Here is a 17,301-nt window from a genome sequence, read left to right on the forward strand (position 1 = left end):
TTTACTTAGGGTCTTCCAAGATGGCTTGCTCAACACCCTTGCTCAAGTCCCGGCAGTGACTCAGTACTGTGGACAGTTCCGGTCACCCTATTATAGAAAGGATATTATTAAACTAGAAAGAGTGCAGAAAAGGTTTACTCGGATGCTACTGGGACTTGATGGTTTGAGTTATAAGGAGAGGCTGGATAGACTGGGACTTTTTTCTCTGGAGCGTAGGAGGCTGAGGGGTGATCTTATAGAGGTCTATAAAATAATGAGGGGCACAGATCAGCTCGATAGTCAATATCTTTTCCCAAAGGTAGGGGAGTCTAAAACTAGAGGGCGTAGGTTTAAGGTGAGAGGGGAGAGATACAAAAGTGTTCAGAGGGGCAATCTTTTCACACAGAGGGTGGTGAGTGTCTGGAACAAGCTGCCAGAGGTAGTCGTAGAGGCAGGTACAATTTAGAAAGCATTTAGACAGTTACATGGGTACGATGGGTAGAGAGGGATATGGGCCAAATGTGGGCAATTGGGACTAGTTTAGGGGTTTTTAAAAAAAGGGCGGCCTGGACAAGTTGGGCCGAAGGGCCTGTTTCCATGCTGTAAACCTCTATGACTCTATAAACATAGAAACTAGAAGCGAGAGGAGGCCATTCGGCCCTTCGAGCCTGCTCCACCATTCATTTCAATCATGGCTGATCATCAAGTTCAATATCCTGATCCCCCCTTTCCCCGCATATCCCTTGAGAGGAATTTCACAGTAACTTCATTGCAGTGTTAATGTAAGCCTTTCTTGTGACTAGTAAATAAACTTTACTTTATACATTTAGCCCGAAGAGCTATATCTAGTTGGTTCTTCAAATAACACAAGGTTTTGGCCTCAACTACTTTCTGTGGTAGAACCATAGAACCCTTTCTATAATAGGGTGACCATAGCATTTGGAATACTGCGCCCAGTTCTGGTCGCCACACTACTGGAAGGGCGTGGAGGCTTTAGAGAGAGTGCAGAGGAGGTTTACCAGGATGTTGCCTGGTATGGAGGGGCTTAGTTATGAGGAGAGATTGGGTAAACCGGAAAGACAGAGGATGAGGGGTGACCTAATAGAGGTGTATAAAATTATGAAAGGCATAGATAGGGTGAACGGTGGGAAGCTTTTTCCCAGGTCGGTGGTGACGTTCACGAGGGGTCATGGGTTCAAGGGCGAGGAGGCGAGGAGGCCCGGATTGATTGGGAACATTTCGCTCACCGCCCCCCCACCCCCCCCCCCACCCGCCAACCCCCGACTGATCCCCGCGGCGGAAGCGCGCGCGCGCACGGCTCCGTCGCCGTAGTAACCGTGGCCTCCTTCCATCAGGGTTCAAGCCCCGGAGGAGCATCCTCTTCGCCAGCTGGGATGCCGGAGAGTTCGGGAGTGTCGGGGCCACGGAGTGGCTGGAGGTAGGATGGAGGGAGCGAGAAGGCTCAGGGTGGTGGGTGGGGGGGAAATGGGGCCTGGAGAGGTGGGTGGGGTGGTGAGGGATGGTTTGGGGGGGGGGGTGCTGGGATGGGCGATGGAAGAGCCAGGGCAGGGTTGGAGCCAGGACTGGGGCAGGCAAGGCCAGGGTAGGGTAAGGGGCCAGGGCTGGAAGGAGTAGGGGGGACATTGTGAAGAGGGGAGGGGTAGGCCAACCGAGGTGGGGGTGCCCAGTGGGAGGAGCCAGGCTAGGAGAGTAGGGGCGGAGCCAGTAATGGGGGAGGGGTGTAGTAAGGGGTGGAGCCATGAGAGGAAGGGGTGGGACCATGAGGCAGGGGTGGGGCTGAGAGGAAGGGGAGGGGCCAAGAGAGGAAGGGGCGGGGTCAAGAGAGGAAGGGGTGGAACCAAGAGAGGAAGGGGAGGGGGCAAGAGAGGAAGGGGTGGGGCCAGGAGAGAAAGGGGTGGGGCCACAAGGGGAAGGGGTGGAGCCAAGAGAGGATGGCTGACACGGCGGCACAGTGGTTAGCACTGCTGCCTCACAGCGCCAGGGACCCGGGTTCAATTCCCAGCCTGGGGTCACTGTCTGTGTGGAGTCTGCACATTCTCCCCGTGTCTGCGTGGGTTTCCTCCGGGTGCTCCGGTTTCCTCCCACAGCCCGAAAGACGTGCGGGTTAGGGGGCATTGACCCGAACAGGCGCCGGAGTGTGGCGACGAGGGGATTCTCACAGTAACTTCATTGCGGTGTTAATGTAAGCCTTGTGACTAATAAATAATAAATAAATAGAGGGGTGGGGTCTGTAGGGGAGGGGGTGGGGTCTGTATGGGAGGGGGTGGGGTCTGTAGGGGAGGGGGTGGGGTCTGTAGGGGAGAGGGTGGGGTCTGTAGGGGAGGGGGTGGGGTCTGTAGGGGAGGGGGTGGGGTCTGTAGGGGAGGGGGTGGGGTCTGTAGGGGAGGGGGTGAGGTTTGTAATAAGAACATAAGAAATAGGAGCAGGAGTAGGCCATCTAGCCCCTCGAGCCTGCCCCGCCATTCAATAAGATCATGGCTGATCTGACAGTGGGTTCAGTTCCACTTACCCGCCCGCTCCCCATAACCCTTAATTCCCTTAATGGTTAAAAATCTATCTGTGACTTAAACACATTTAACGAGGTAGCCTCTACTGCTTCATTGGGCAGAGAATTCCAAAGATTCACTACCCTCTGGGAGAAGAAGTTCCTCCTCAACTCTGTTCTAAACTGACTCCCCCGTATTTTGAGGCTATGCCCCCCAGTTCTTGTTTCCATTGTAAGTGGAAATAACCTCGCTGCTTCTACCCTGTCGAGCCCCTTCATTATCTTATATGTCTCTATAAGATCTCCCCTCAGCCTTCTAAACTCCATTGAGTACAGGCCCAGTCTACTCAATCTCTCCTCATAAGCCAACCCCCTCATCTCCGGAATCAACCTGGTGAACCTTCTCTGTACCCCCTCCAAAGCTAATATATCCTTTCTTAAATAAGGGGACCAAAATTGTACACAGTACTCTAGGTGTGGCCTCACCAGTACCCTGTACAGTTGCAGCAAGGCCTCCCTGCTTTTATACTCCATCCCTCTCGCGATAAAGGCCAACATCCCATTTGCCTTCTTGATCACCTGCTGCACCTGCAGACTGAGTTTTTGTGATTCATGCACAAGGACCCCCAGGTCCCTCTGCACAGTAGCATGTTGTAATTTTTCACCATTTAAATAATAGTCCATTTTACTATTATTCCTTCCAAAGTGGATAACCTCACACTTACCAACGTTATACTCCATCTGCCAGATCCCCGCCCACTCACTTAGCCGGTCCAAATCTCTCTGCAGACTCTCTGTTGGAGGGGGTGGGGGTCTGTAGGGAAGGGGTGGGGTCTGTCGGGGAGGGGGTGGGGTCAGTAGGGGAGGGGGTGGGGTCTGTAGCCGAGAAGGTGGGGTTTGTAATGGAGGGGGTGGGGTCTGTTGGGGAGGAAGTGGGGTCTGTCGCGGAAGGGTGTGGGGCCTGTAGGGAAGGGGGTGGGGTCTGTAGGGGAGGGGGTGGGGTCTGTAGGGGAGGGGGTGGGGTCTGTAGGGAAGGGGGTGGGGTCTGTAGGGGAGGGGGTGGGGTCTGTAGGGAAGGGGGTGGGGTCTGTAGGGGAGGGGGTGGGGTCTGTAGGGGAGGGGGTGGGGTCTGTAGGGAAGGGGGTGGGGCCTGTAGGGGAGGGGGTGGGGTCTGTAGGGGAGGGGGTGGGGTCTGTAGGGGAGGGGGTGGGGTCTGTAGGGGAGGGGGTGGGGTCTGTAGGGGAGGCAGTGGGGTCTGTAGGGGAGGGGGTGGGGTCTGTAGGGGAGGGGGTGGGGTCTGTAGGGGAGGGGGGTGGGGTCTGTAGAGGAGGGGGTGGGACCAGGAGGGGAAGGGGTGGGGACAGGGAGGAAGGGGCAGAGTCTGGAAGTGCGTGGCTCCTTTAAGAAGGCTGGTTGTTTTGACAAAGGCTCTCTCTGTCCACAGGGCTATCTGACCATGATGCACCTCAAGGCCGTGGCCTACTTCAGTCTGGATAAAGCCGTCCTGGGTAAGTGTCCATCCCATAATCCACTGGGACGTAGAGTGTCCATCCCATAATCCACTGGGACAGAGTGTCCATCCCATAATCCACCGGGACAGAGGGTATCCATCCCACAATCCACCGGGACAGACTGTGTCCATCCCATAATCCACCGGGACAGACTGTGTCCATCCCATAATCCACTGGGACAGAGTGTCCATCCCATAATCCATCAGGACAGAGTGTGCCCATCCCATAATCCACTGGGACAGAGTGTGCCCATCCCATAATCCACTGGGACAGAGGGTGTCCATCCCATAATCCACTGGGACAGAGAGTGTCCATCCCATAATCCACTGGGACAGAGAGTGTCCATCCCATAATCCACCGGGACAGAGGGTGTCCATCCCATAATCCACTGGGACAGAGTGTGCCCATCCCATAATCCACCGGGACAGAGTGTGCCCATCCCATAATCCACCGGGACAGAGGGTGCCCATCCCATAATCCACTGGGACAGAGTGTGCCCATCCCATAATCCACTGGGACAGAGTGTCCATCCCATAATCCACTGGGACAGAGTGTCCATCCCATAATCCACTGGGACAGAGAGTGTCCATCCCATAATCCACCGGGACAGAGGGTGCCCGGGTATCAGGGTACCTGCACCTGGTTCCCTGAGGCCCACATTGCTGCCTATTTCCCCCAACTCTCTGACAATGCACACCACTTAGAGGGGAGGCAATGGCCTAGTGGTATTATTGCTGGACTATTAATCCAGAAACTCAGCTAATGTTCTGGGGGGACCCGGGTTCGAATCCCCGCCACGGCAGATGGTGGAATTTGAATTCAATAAAAAATATCTGGAATTAAGAATCTACTGATGACCCATTGTCGGAAAAACCCATCTGGTTCCTTTAGTGAAGGAAATCTGCCGTCCTTACCCGGTCTGGCCTACATGTGACTCCAGAGCCACAGCAATGTGGTTGACTCTCAACTGCCCTCCAAGGGCAACTAGGGATGGGCAATAAATGCTGGAACCAGCCAGCGACACCCATGTCCCAGGATTTAATAAAAGAAAAATTGCCCCCATCTCCCAGGGTATGGGGTCACTTCTTGTTCCCTGTCTCTCTCTCTCTCTCTTTCTCCCGCATTCCTTCCCTGTGATTCCACAGTTTCCACATCGTCCTTCTCTGTTGGACCCTCAGCTACCTGAGTGTACAATACATATAGATCTCCCGTCCTGCCAATCCCCAGATAGGCCCCAAGCCTGCCTTGCGTTCGCCAGGATGGGAAAGGGGAACTGTTCTGGTCAACCCTGTCAGTGTTCCCTGAGTGTCCCGAGAAGTTTCCGGAGGTCGGCACTGGTTCCTTGTACCTAATGGCCCCCCCACTAAAGTCAGCAGTCTTCCTGCTCAGGACACAACCTAAGAAGGCCCGCCCAAAAATGCCTCAGGCAGGTTTCTTCTCTCCCCAAAGCCCACTGGGTCATCAGGCTTTTGGGCCTACTAGGTCCCTTCTTCCCTTGGAGGCTATTGTAGGTTGCTCAGGCCTGTAGGGTAGGTGTGCCCCTATTTCAACCCCCCAGTTCCTGACACCACTCTTGGGCCTGCAGATGAGAGAGGAAAGTGGGATCAAGCTGTGCTGATGCGCAGTCCAAAATCGAATTGTGGCCTAGTTCAGGCTTTGCAGCCTGCCTTTTACAATTCTATAGAAACCAGAATTAAAATCTAATTGCGGCCTATTTCAGGCTTTGCAGCCTGCCTTTTACAACTCCAAATAAACCAGAACCAAATTCTAATTGCGGCCTAGTTCAGGCTTTGCAGCCTGATTTTTACAAGTTTAAATAAACCAGAATTAAAATCTAATTGCGGCCTAGTTCAGGCTTTGCAGCCTGACTTTTACAAGTTTAAATAAACCAGAATTAAAATTTAATTGCGGCCTAATTCCGGCTTTGCAGCCTGCCTTTTACAACTTAAATAAACCAGAATTAAAATCTAATTGCGGCCAAGTTCAGGCTTTGCAGCCTGCCTTTTACAATTCTATAGAAACCAGAATTAAAATCTAATTGCGGCCTATTTCAGGCTTTGCAGCCTGACTTTTACAACTCCAAATAAACCAGAACCAAATTCTAATTATGGCCTATTTCAGGCTTTGCAGCCTGACTTTTACAAGTTTAAATAAACCAGAATTAAAATCTAATTGCGGCCTAGTTCAGGCTTTGCAGCCTGACTTCTACAAGTTTAAGTAAACCAGAATTAAAATTTAATTGCGGCCTAATTCAGGCTTTGCAGCCTGCCTTTTACAACTTAAATAAACCAGAATTAAAATCTAATTGCGGCCTAGTTCAGGCTTTGCAGCCTTCCTTTTACAACTCTAAATAAACACTAAATTCTAATTGCGGCCTAGTTCAGGCTTTGCATCCTGACTTTTACAACTTAAATAAACCAGAATTAAATTCTAATTGCGGCCTAGTTCAGGCTTTGCAGCCTACTTTTCACACAACTCTGCGCAAAACCAAGCCCCGAAAGCTTTTCTTTCTCGCGGCCTTGGCCACTTGTCCTTTGCACGGAAGTAGTTCTCGATTTAGCAAGTCAGAAACTGACCGGCATTCTGTTCTGTTGTTCCAGGGGATGACAGGCTTCACACCGAGTCCAGCCCCCTCCTTCACAAGTTGATTGAGACGGTGATTAAGCAGGTACGTGACCCAATCGGACCCTGGCCAAGAGGAAGGCCATTCAGTCCCTCGATCCTGTTCTTGCCACCGTTCAGTCGGATCATCGCCGGCCTTTCTCTGTCTGGGCTCTTGATACCCCATAAAGCGGCAAAAATCTCCCAACTTCTTTTTGTTTTCAGAGCAATGAGTTTCTCTCTATCCGTCGCTCCCCCCTCTCGAATATTTTAATCGTCGAAGTACCTCATTAAGATTTAGTTGCAAGTTAGGAGAGAGCTGTTTGAGAGGACGGGTACTAAGTATTACCCCCGTGTGATCCTGATCCAATTGTGCGGTGAAAAAGGTGACGAGAAAAGGGTTAGATTTCAGGGTCGGAATTTTATCGACACGCCCGCCACGAGAATCGGAGCGGGCGAAAATGGGAAGGTTTGTTTACCTCAGGCGGGAGTTTGCGGTTTCAGAGGCCATCAAATCCCGCCCCAGATCTTTTCCGGATTTAGTGTCCCGGGATGCGTAGGGGTTAGAGGGATTGGTGGGATAAATATGTGAGGTTACGGGAATAGGGCCTGGTTGGGATTGTTGACGGTGCAGGCTCGATGGGCTGAATGGCCTCCTCCTGCACTGTAGGGATTCTATGGAATTAACCCTTGCCAGGAACTACGTACCACCATCCACCCCCCCACCGTCCCCCCGAGACCCCTGATGGACCTCTTACAGAGGCCAGGCTCCAGGCCGGTCCCTCAGTTGGCGCCGGGGTTTGAGGCAGTGAGGGGTCACGAGGGGTAAAGCCCTCTTGAGGTCAAGTGATGAGGTCGCGGCCACCCCGGGAATCTCTGGCCCAAAGAGCAGAGAACGATCCCAAGCAAGGCGTCACCAGAGAGGAACCGCCGGATCAGGGCAGCCACAGGGTCAAAGGGGGAACTGTGCTCCAGGTGCCCGCTTGCGCAAGGCCTGAATTCTAGGCCCTGTGGACACCAACTGTAACCGCTTCTTTTGCTCCGATCTCCAGCTTGGCGGAGAGAGAATTTAGCACGGCCAATGCACGCTAACCAGCATGTCTTTCGGACTGTTGGAGTCTGCATGTTCTCCCCATGTCAGCGTGGGTTTCCTCCGGGTGCTCCGGTTTCCTCCCACAGTCTGAAAGACGTGCTGGTTAGGGTGCATTGGGCCGTGCTAAATTCTCCCTCAGTGTTACCCGATCAGGCGCCGGAGTGTGGCGACTAGGGGGATTTTCACAGTTCATTGCAGCGTTAATGTCAGCCAACTTGTGACACGAATAAATAAACTTTAAACTCATCGATTCCCTAAATGTATTAAGGAGGTTCAGACTCACAGGATGCGGGGACGGGGCGAGGGGGGGGGGGGGGGGGGGGGGGTATTGGGGTTCGGGTGGGGGGGGGGGTAGAGCCTGCCCGTGGTATCGGGGTGGCGCGGGACCCTCGGATCTCACGTCTCCCTCGCTGTTACAGGTCGACAGCCCCAAGTGGAATTCACGCAGCATCTACAGCCAGATCATACAGCAAGGTCCTGAATCCATCAGCAACATGTACGTACCATCAGGGCTGTGGAAGGGGCGAGTGAGGGGGGGGGGGGGCGGTGAAGAGGTGGGATCGAGCTGGGAATGGTGGGGGGAGGGTTTGAGACGGTGGTTAGGTGGATTGGCCGTGCTAAATTGCCCCTTAGTGTCCAAAGATGTGCGGGTTAGGGGGATTGGCCATGCTAAATTGCCCCTTAGTGTCCAAAGATGTGCAGGTTAGGTGGATTGGCCATGCTAAATTGCCCCTTAGTGTCCAAAGATGTGCGGGTTAGGTGGATTGGCCATGCTAAATTGCCCCTTAGTGTCCAAAGATGTGCAGGTTAGGTGGATTGGCCATGCTAAATTGCCCCTTAGTGTCCAAAGATGTGCAGGTTAGGTGGATTGGCCATGCTAAATTGCCCCTTAGTGTCCAAAGATGTGCGGGTTAGGTGGATTGGCTATGCTAAATTGCCCCTTAGTGTCCAAAGATGTGCAGGTTAGGTGGATTGGCCATGCTAAATTGCCCCTTAGTGTCCAAAGATGTGCGGGTTAGGGGGATTGGCCATGCTAAATTGCCCCTTAGTGTCCAAAGATGTGCAGGTTAGGTGGATTGGCCATGCTAAATTGCCCCTTAGTGTCCAAAGATGTGCGGGTTAGGGGGATTGGCCATGCTAAATTTCCCCTTAGTGTCCAAAGATGTGCAGGTTAGGGGGATTGGCCATGCTAAATTGCCCCTTAGTGTCCAAAGATGTGCGGGTTAGGGGGATTGGCCATGCTAAATTTCCCCTTACTGTCCAAAGATGTGCAGGTTAGGTGGATTGGCCATGCTAAATTGCCCCTTAGTGTCCAAAGATGTGCGGGTTAGGGGGATTGGCCATGCTAAATTGCCCCTTAGTGTCCAAAGATGTGCAGTTAAGTGGATTGGCCATGCTAAAGTGTCTCTTAGTGTCCAAAGATGTGCAGGTTAGGTGTATTGGCCATGCTAAATTGCCTCTTAGTGACCAACGATGTATAGGTTAGGTGGATTGGCCGTGCTAAATTGCCCCTTAGTGTCCAAAGATGTGCAGGTTGGGTGGATTAGCCATGCTAAATTGCTCCTTAGTGTCCAAAGATGTGCAGGTTAGGTGCATTGGCCATGCTAAATTGCCTCTTAGTGACCAACGATGTATAGGTTAGGTGGATTGGCCGTGCTAAATTGCCCCTTAGTGTCCAAAGATGTGCAGTTAAGTGGATTGGCCATGCTAAAGTGTCTCTTAGTGTCCAAAGATGTGCAGGTTAGGTGTATTGGCCATGCTAAATTGCCTCTTAGTGACCAACGATGTATAGGTTAGGTGGATTGGCCGTGCTAAATTGCCCCTTAGTGTCCAAAGATGTGCAGGTTGGGTGGATTAGCCATGCTAAATTGCTCCTTAGTGTCCAAAGATGTGCAGGTTAGGTGCATTGGCCATGCTAAATTGCCCCTTAGTGTCCAAAGATGTGCGGGTTAGGTGGATTGGCCATGCTAAGTTGAGCCTCGTGTCAGCGGGATTAGTAGGGTGCATATGTGGAGTTAAGGGGACAGGGCCTGGGTGGGATTGTGGTCGGTGCAGATGCAATGGGCCAAAGGCCCTCATTCTGCACTGTTGGGAATCTATGATTCTATGAATGTGATCTGTATTCCTTTTGGACTGTGGGAGGAAACGGGAGCGCCTGGAAGAAACCACGCAGACACGGGGAGAACGTGCAGACTCCGCACAGACAGTGACCCAAGCCGGGAATCGAACCCGGGTCCCTGTGAGGCAGCGAAGCTAAGCCGTTGTGCCGCTCGTTAAGGTTTGAAGACAAATGAGATTGTGAAGCTTGGTCACAGAAGACAGAGGGTGGCAGTGGAAGGGTCTTTTTCCGGCTGGAGGCCTGTGACTAGTGGTGTTCCGCAGGGCTCTGTATTGGGACCTCTGCTGTTTGTGATTTATATAAACGATCTGGAAGAAGGTGTAACTGGGGTGATCAGTAAGTTCGCAGACGACACGAAACTGGCAGGACTTGCAGATAGTGAGGAACATTGTCAGAGGCTACAGAAGGATATAGATAGGCTGGAAATCTGGGCAAAGAAATGGCAGATGGAGTTCAATCCAGATAAATGCGAAGTGATGCATTTTGGTAGAACTAACGTCGGGGGGAGCTGTACGATAAATGGCAGAACCATAAAGGGTGTAGAGACGCAGAGGGACCTGGGTGTGCAAGTCCACAGATCCTTGAAGGTGACGTCACAGGTGGAGAAGGTAGTGAATAAGGCATGTGGCATGCTTGCCTTTATAGGACGGGGCATAGGCTATAAAAGTTGGGGTCTGATGTTGCGGTTGTATAGAACGTTGGTTCAGCCGCATTTGGAATACTGCGTCCAGTTCTGGTCGCCACACTACCGGAAGGACGTGGAGGCTTTGGAGAGAGCGCAGAGGAGGTTTACCAGGATGTTGCCTGGTATGGAAGGGCTTAGTTATGAGGAGAGATTGGGTAAACTGGGGTTGTTCTCACTGGAAAGACGGAGGATGAGGGGTGACCTAATAGAGGTGTATAAAATTATGAAAGGCATAGATAGAGTGAACGGTGGGAAGCTTTTCCCCAGGTCGGTGGTGACGTTCACGAGGGGTCATAGATTCAAAGGTGAGGGGGGGGGGAGGTTTAACATGGATATCAGAAGGACGTATTTTACACAGAGGGTGGTGGGGGCCTGGAATGCGCTGCCGGGCAAGGTGGTGGAGGCGGACACACTGGGAACATTTAAGACTTATCTCGATAGCCACATGAACGGAGTGGGAATGGAGGGATACAAAAGAATGGTCTAGTTTGGACCAGGGAGCGGCGTGGGCTTGGAGGGGCCGAAGGGCCTGTTCCTGTGCTGTATTGTTCTTTGAATCCTGGGAATGGGATTTTGAGCTGGAGTCAATGTGGAGATGCCTGGGAGACTGGGGGTTCGCGGGAATGAAGTCCGTAAAACTCCCTCGCAACAACGGAAGCAGTTGCATATTTATTTTGTAACCTCACCAGCCAGCGTGGGGTGCAGGTAACGCAGCGTTGCCCCACTGGGATAATCAGAGTCACACTTCCGCTGTGTTACAAAGAAAGGAAATATACCACAGGCCTGATAGGCCTCACTGATAGGCCTGATAGGCCTCACTGATAGGCCTGACTGATAGGCCTCACTGATAGTCCTGATAGGCCTCACTGATAGTCCTGATAGGCCTCACTGATAGGCCTGACTGATAGGCCTGACAGGCCTCACTGATAGGCCTCACTGATAGGCTTGATAGGCCTCACTGATAGGCCTCACTGATAGGCCTCACTGATAGGCCTCACTGATAGGCCTCACTGATAGGCCTCACTGATAGGCCTCACTGGCCCCACTGGGATAATCAGAGTCACACTTCGGCTGTGTTGGAAAGAAAGGAAATATACCACAGGCCTGATGGAATTGCTTTCCGATTTCTCCCCGCAGCCTGAAACCACTCACCATGGACAGCAGTGCCTATCCGTTTACCGCGGTGTCCCCGCGATGGAACTCAGCTTCTGTGAGGTGAGTGACGGCCACTGGAGTACCCCCCCACCCCACCTCCCCACCGCCCCCCCCTCCCCCCAACCCCTGCTTCCCACACCCCCATCGACTCCCACCATCTTGAGTCCAATAACAAACACTGAACGGCTGACGTCGCAAATCGTAAAGCGTGGCGGTGTTTATGTGGGATCTTACTGTGCGCGTCTCGTTACGCGGTTGGATGGGGGGGGGGGGGCAGGGTGGGGTGCGCGTCCAATGCCGGTCCGAGCGCATGTCGTGAATTCAAAGACTCACCCAAGGAAGGAGCGGCGCTCCGAAAGCTCGTGATTCCAAATAAACCTGTTGGACTTGAACCTGGTGTTGTGAGGCTTCTCACTGAGCCCCACCCCAGTCCAACGCCGGCACCTCACGGCTATCACCGACACGGCAAACCACAACTCAAGGTGGAGAGGATCATAGTATCCCTACAGTGCAGGAGCAGTCCATTCAGCCCATCGACGAGTCCGCACCGAACACAATCCCACCCTAACCCCATAACCCCACGCATTTGGGATGGATTGTATAAGATTTTGATGGGTATAGACAGAGTGAATGCAAGCAGGCTTTTTCCGCTGAGGTTCGGGGAGAAAAAAAACCAGAGGGCATGGGTTAAGGGTGAAAGGAGAAAAGTTTAAAGGGAATATTAGGGGGGGCTTCTTCACGCAGAGAGTGGTGGGAGTGTGGAATGAGCTGTCGGATAAAGTGGTAAATGCGGGGTCACTTTTAACATTTAAGAAAAACTTGGACGGGTTCATGGATGAGAGGGGTGTGGAGGGATATGGTCCAAGTGCAGGTCAGTGGGACTAGGCATAAAATGGTTCGGCACAGACAAGAAGGGCCAAAAGGCCTGTTTCTGAGCTCTAATTTTCTATGGTTCTATGGTTCTATTTCCCCTAGCTCATTCTCCTGACACTAAGGGACAATTTAGCATGGCCAATCCACCTAACCTCCGCATCTTTGGATACTAAGGGACAATTTAGCATGGCCAATCCACCTAACCTGCACATCTTTGGACACGAAGGGGCAATTTAGCACGGCCAATCCACCTAACCTACACATCTTTGGACACTAAGGGGCAATTTAGCATGGCCAATCCACCTAACCTGCACATCTTTGGACACGAAGGGGCAATTTAGCACGGCCAATCCACCTAACCTACACATCTTTGGACACTAAGGGGCAATTTAGCATGGCCAATCCACCTAACCTACACATCTTTGGACACTAAGGGGCAATTTAGCACGGCCAATCCACCTAACCTACACATCTTTGGACACTAAGGGGCAATTTAGCATGGCAAATCCACCTAACCTGCACATCTTTGGACACTAAGGGGCAATTTAGCACGGCCAATCCACCTAACCTACACATCTTTGGACACTAAGGGGCAATTTAGCATGGCCAATCCGCCTAACCTGCGCATCTTTGGACACTAAGGGGCAATTTAGCATGGCCAATCCACCTAACCTGCACATCTTTGGACACTAAGGGGCAATTTAGCATGGCCAATCCACCTAACCTGCACATCTTTGGACACTAAGGGGCAATTTAGCAGGGCCAATCCACCTAACCTACACATCTTTGGACACTAAGGGGCAATTTAGCATGGCCAATCCACCTAACCTGCGCATCTTTGGACACTAAGGGGCAATTTAGCATGGCCAATCCACCTAACCTGCACATCTTTGGACACTAAGGGGCAATTTAGCATGGCCAATCCACCTAACCCGCATATCTTTGGACACTAAGGGGCAATTTAGCATGGCCAATCCACCTAACCTGCGCATCTTTGGACACTAAGGGGCAATTTAGCATGGCCAATCCACCTAACCTGCACATCTTTGGACACTAAGGGGCAATTTAGCATGGCCAATCCACCTAACCTGCGCATCTTTGGACACTAAGGGGCAATTTAGCATGGCCAATCCACCTAACCTGCACATCTTTGGACACTAAGGGGCAATTTAGCATGGCCAATCCACCTAACCTGCGCATCTTTGGACACTAAGGGGCAATTTAGCATGGCCAATCCACCTAACCTGCACATCTTTGGACACTAAGGGGCAATTTAGCATGGCCAATCCACCTAACCTGCACATCTTTGGACACTAAGGGGCAATTTAGCATGGCCAATCCACCTAACCTGCACATCATTGAACTGTGGGAGGAAACCAGAGCGCCCGGTGGAAACCCATGCAGACACGGGGAGAACGTGCAGACTCCGCACAGACAGTGACCCGAGCCGGGATTCGAACTCGGGTCCCTGGCGCTGTGAGGCAGCAGTGCTAACCCACTGTGCCACCGTGCCACTTGAAGGATCTCCCAGGGGATCGCGCGTATCAGCACAGACACACCCGATGGAAGGAGCAGGGCTCCGAAAGCTCGTGGTTCCAAAAGAACGTGTTGGACTCGAACCCGGTGTCATGAGACTTCTCACTGAGTCCAAAAGGGGAGGCGACGCAGGCGTGGGACGGGTGTGTGGTGAGCTAGTGGACGCCAGGATGGTTCTGACGAGGTCTTACCCCCCCCTCCGGCTCCCCCACCCCCACACTCGCCCTCACTCTCACTCTCTCTCACTCTCTCTTTCTCACTCTTCCCCCCCCACAGTATATCAATGACTATTGGTTCCTCAACACAAAGCAAGACACCTACGCGGCACTAAACAGTCGCCTGAAGGGCAGACTGGCTGACGTCAGCAGGGCTGTGGCAGAGGTCATGGGTCAGATGGCCATCTTACTGACTCACAACGATCGACTCCATCTCAACTACCAAGTCTACAGCGATGTGACCCTCAACTACCTCACACAGCTCCAGGATTTCTCTGACGAACTAAAGGTACGACCGCATCTCTCATCTGCAGGTTTGACCCTGGGGATACAGAGGAAAACTTCAGGAATCACCTGCAATACTCAACATCCAACCCTGTCCTGGGAGTGTTTGATGGGGGACAGTGTAGAGGGAGCTTCACTCTGTATCTAACCCCGTGCTGTACCTGTCCTGGGAGTGTTTGATGGGGACAGTGTAGAGGGAGCTTCACTCTGTATCTAACCCCGTGCTGTCCCTGTCCTGGGAGTGTTTGATGGGGGACAGTGTAGAGGGAGCTTTACTCTGTATCTAACCCTGTGCTGTACCTGTCCTGTGAGTGTTTGATGGGGGACAGTGTAGAGGGAGCTTTACTCTGTATCTAACCCCGTGCTGTACCTGTCCTGGGAGTGTTTGATGGGGGACAGTGTAGAGGGAGCTTTACTCTGTATCTAACCCCGTGCTGTACCTGTCCTGGGCGTGTTTGATGGGGGACAGTGTAGAGGGAGCTTCACTCTGTATCTAACCCCGTGCTGTACCTGTCCTGGGAGTGTTTCATGGGGGACAGTGTAGAGGGAGCTTTACTCTGTATCTAACCCCGTGCTGTAGCTGTCCTGGGAGTGTTTGATGGGGGACAGTGTAGAGGGAGCTTTACTCTGTATCTAACCCCGTGCTGTACCTGTCCTGGGAGTGTTTGATGGGGGACAGTGTAGAGGGAGCTTTACTCTGTATCTAACCCCGTGCTGTACATGTCCTGGGAGTGTTTGATGGGGGACAGTGTAGAGGGAGCTTTACTCTGTATCTAACCCCGTGCTGTACCTGTCCTGGGAGTGTTTGATGGGGGACAGTGTAGAGGGAGCTTTACTCTGTATCTAACCCCGTGCTGTACCTGTCCTGGGAGTGTTTGATGGGGGACAGTGTAGAGGGAGCTTTACTCTGTATCTAACCCCGTGCTGTCCCTGTCCTGGGAGTGTTTGATGGGGACAGTGTAGAGGGAGCTTTACTCTGTATCTAACCCCGTGCTGTACCTGTCCTGGGAGTGTTTGACGGGGGACAGTAGGGGGAGGCGGGGGGGGAGAGGGAGAGGGGAGGGAGTGGGGGGGAAGGGGGAAGAGGGGAGGGAGTAAGACGAATGAGATAATAAATATTTGCGTTAGAAAACAGATTAAAAAGGATGCCTCCTCATTGTTCACTCATTCTCCACCCTCTCTCTCTCGCTCCCGTCTTTTGGGGTCTTTCAGAATCGAAGTCTGACCCTCCAGTGGTTATATTCGGCCAGGGGGGACTTCATCCGTTCAGCGGAGAGATTGAGCAACCTCATCAGTACATCAGATGAGGGAAATGAGAGGCTGAATCGCATCTACAACGATAAGATAATGAGGGTAATTATCTGATTTATTATTGTCACAGGTATTGGGATACAGTGAAAAGTATTGTTTCTTGCGCGCTATACAGACAAAGCATACTGTTCATAGAGAAGGAAAGGAGAGGGTGCAGAATGTAGTGTTACAGTCATAGCTCGGGTGCAGAGAAGGATCAGAAGACTGAGGAAATTTGGCATGTCCGCTACGACTCTCACCAACTTTTACAGATGCCCCATAGAAAGCATTCTTTCTGGGTGTATCACAGCTTGGTCTGGGCTCCTGCTCTGCCTCAGACCGCAAGGAACTACAAAAGGGTCGTGAATGTAGCCCAATCCATCTCGCAAACCAGCCTCCCATCCATTGACTCTGTCGACACTTCCCGCTGCCTCGGGAAAAGCAGCCGGCATAATTAAGGACCCCCCCACCCACCCCGGACATTCTCTCTTCCACCTTCTTCCGTCGGGAAAAAGATACAAAAGTCTGAGGTCACGGACCGACCGACTCAAGAACAGCTTCTTCCCTGCTGCTGTCAGACTTTTGAATGGACCTACCTCGCATTAAGTTGATCTGTCTCTACACCCTAGCTATGACTGTAACACTACATTCTGCACCCCTTCCTTTCCAAAGGAAAGCATACCGTTCATAGAGTACATAGGGGAGAAGGATTTGATTTATTATTGTCACATGTATTGGGATACAGTGAAAAGTATTGTTTCTTGCGTGCTATACAGACAAAGCATACCGTTCATAGAGAAGGAAAGGAGAGAGTGCAGAATGTAGTGTTACTGTCATAGCTAGGGTGTAGAGAAAGATCAACTTAATGCGAGGTAGGTCCATTCAAAAGTCTGACAGCAGCAGGGAAGAAGCTGTTCTTGAGTCGGTCGGTCCGTGACCTCAGACTTTTGTATCTTTTTCCCGACGGAAGAAGGTGGAAGAGAGAATGTCCGGGGTGCGTGGGGTCCTTGATTATGCCGGCTGCTTTTCCCCGAGGCAGCGGGAAGTGTAGACAGAGTCAATGGATCATTAGCCTCATTCTGGACCTTCCTATAGGGAGACCTCAGCCTATACGGGCTGGTGAATCCCCACCCCCTGCCTCCCTCCCTCCCTCCCTCTCCCCGACTCTCCTCGGAGGATAGTCTGGAGAAGTTGGGATTGTTTCCCTTGGCGGGGAGGAGTGGAGAGGGGAGGGGGGGGTGGAGGTGGGGAGAGAGGGGGAGGGAGAGGAGTCGGAGGGGGGAGAGGAGAGGGAAGGGGAGGGGGGAGAGGGGAGGGGAGAGGAGGAGGAGCGGGAGAGGAGCGGGAGGGGAGAGGGAGGGAGCGGAGAGGGAAGGGGGAGGGACGAGGCAGGAGGGGAAGGGGAGGGGGGAGGGGAGAGGAGGAGGGAGAGGAGTCGGAGGGGGGGGCGGGG

General features: G+C 52.5%; 1 protein-coding gene across 1 annotated transcript in view; it reads left to right on the forward strand.

Moving 5' to 3' along the window:
- LOC144487983 (transferrin receptor protein 2-like) overlaps positions 1 to 15,946 on the forward strand; it is an 89,729-nt gene extending 73,783 nt beyond the window's left edge. Inside the window, 8 exon segments of the mRNA XM_078206014.1 lie at positions 1,335 to 1,417; positions 3,930 to 3,993; positions 6,597 to 6,664; positions 8,110 to 8,186; positions 11,632 to 11,672; positions 11,675 to 11,709; positions 14,335 to 14,562; positions 15,771 to 15,946. Coding sequence (XP_078062140.1) covers positions 1,335 to 1,417; positions 3,930 to 3,993; positions 6,597 to 6,664; positions 8,110 to 8,186; positions 11,632 to 11,672; positions 11,675 to 11,709; positions 14,335 to 14,562; positions 15,771 to 15,923 — 749 coding nt within the window. The 3' untranslated portion in view covers positions 15,924 to 15,946.
- Positions 15,947 to 17,301: the final 1,355 nt, after the last annotated feature.

Source organism: Mustelus asterias, unplaced genomic scaffold, assembly GCF_964213995.1.
Source record: "Mustelus asterias unplaced genomic scaffold, sMusAst1.hap1.1 HAP1_SCAFFOLD_1178, whole genome shotgun sequence".
Taxonomy (NCBI): domain Eukaryota; kingdom Metazoa; phylum Chordata; class Chondrichthyes; order Carcharhiniformes; family Triakidae; genus Mustelus; species Mustelus asterias.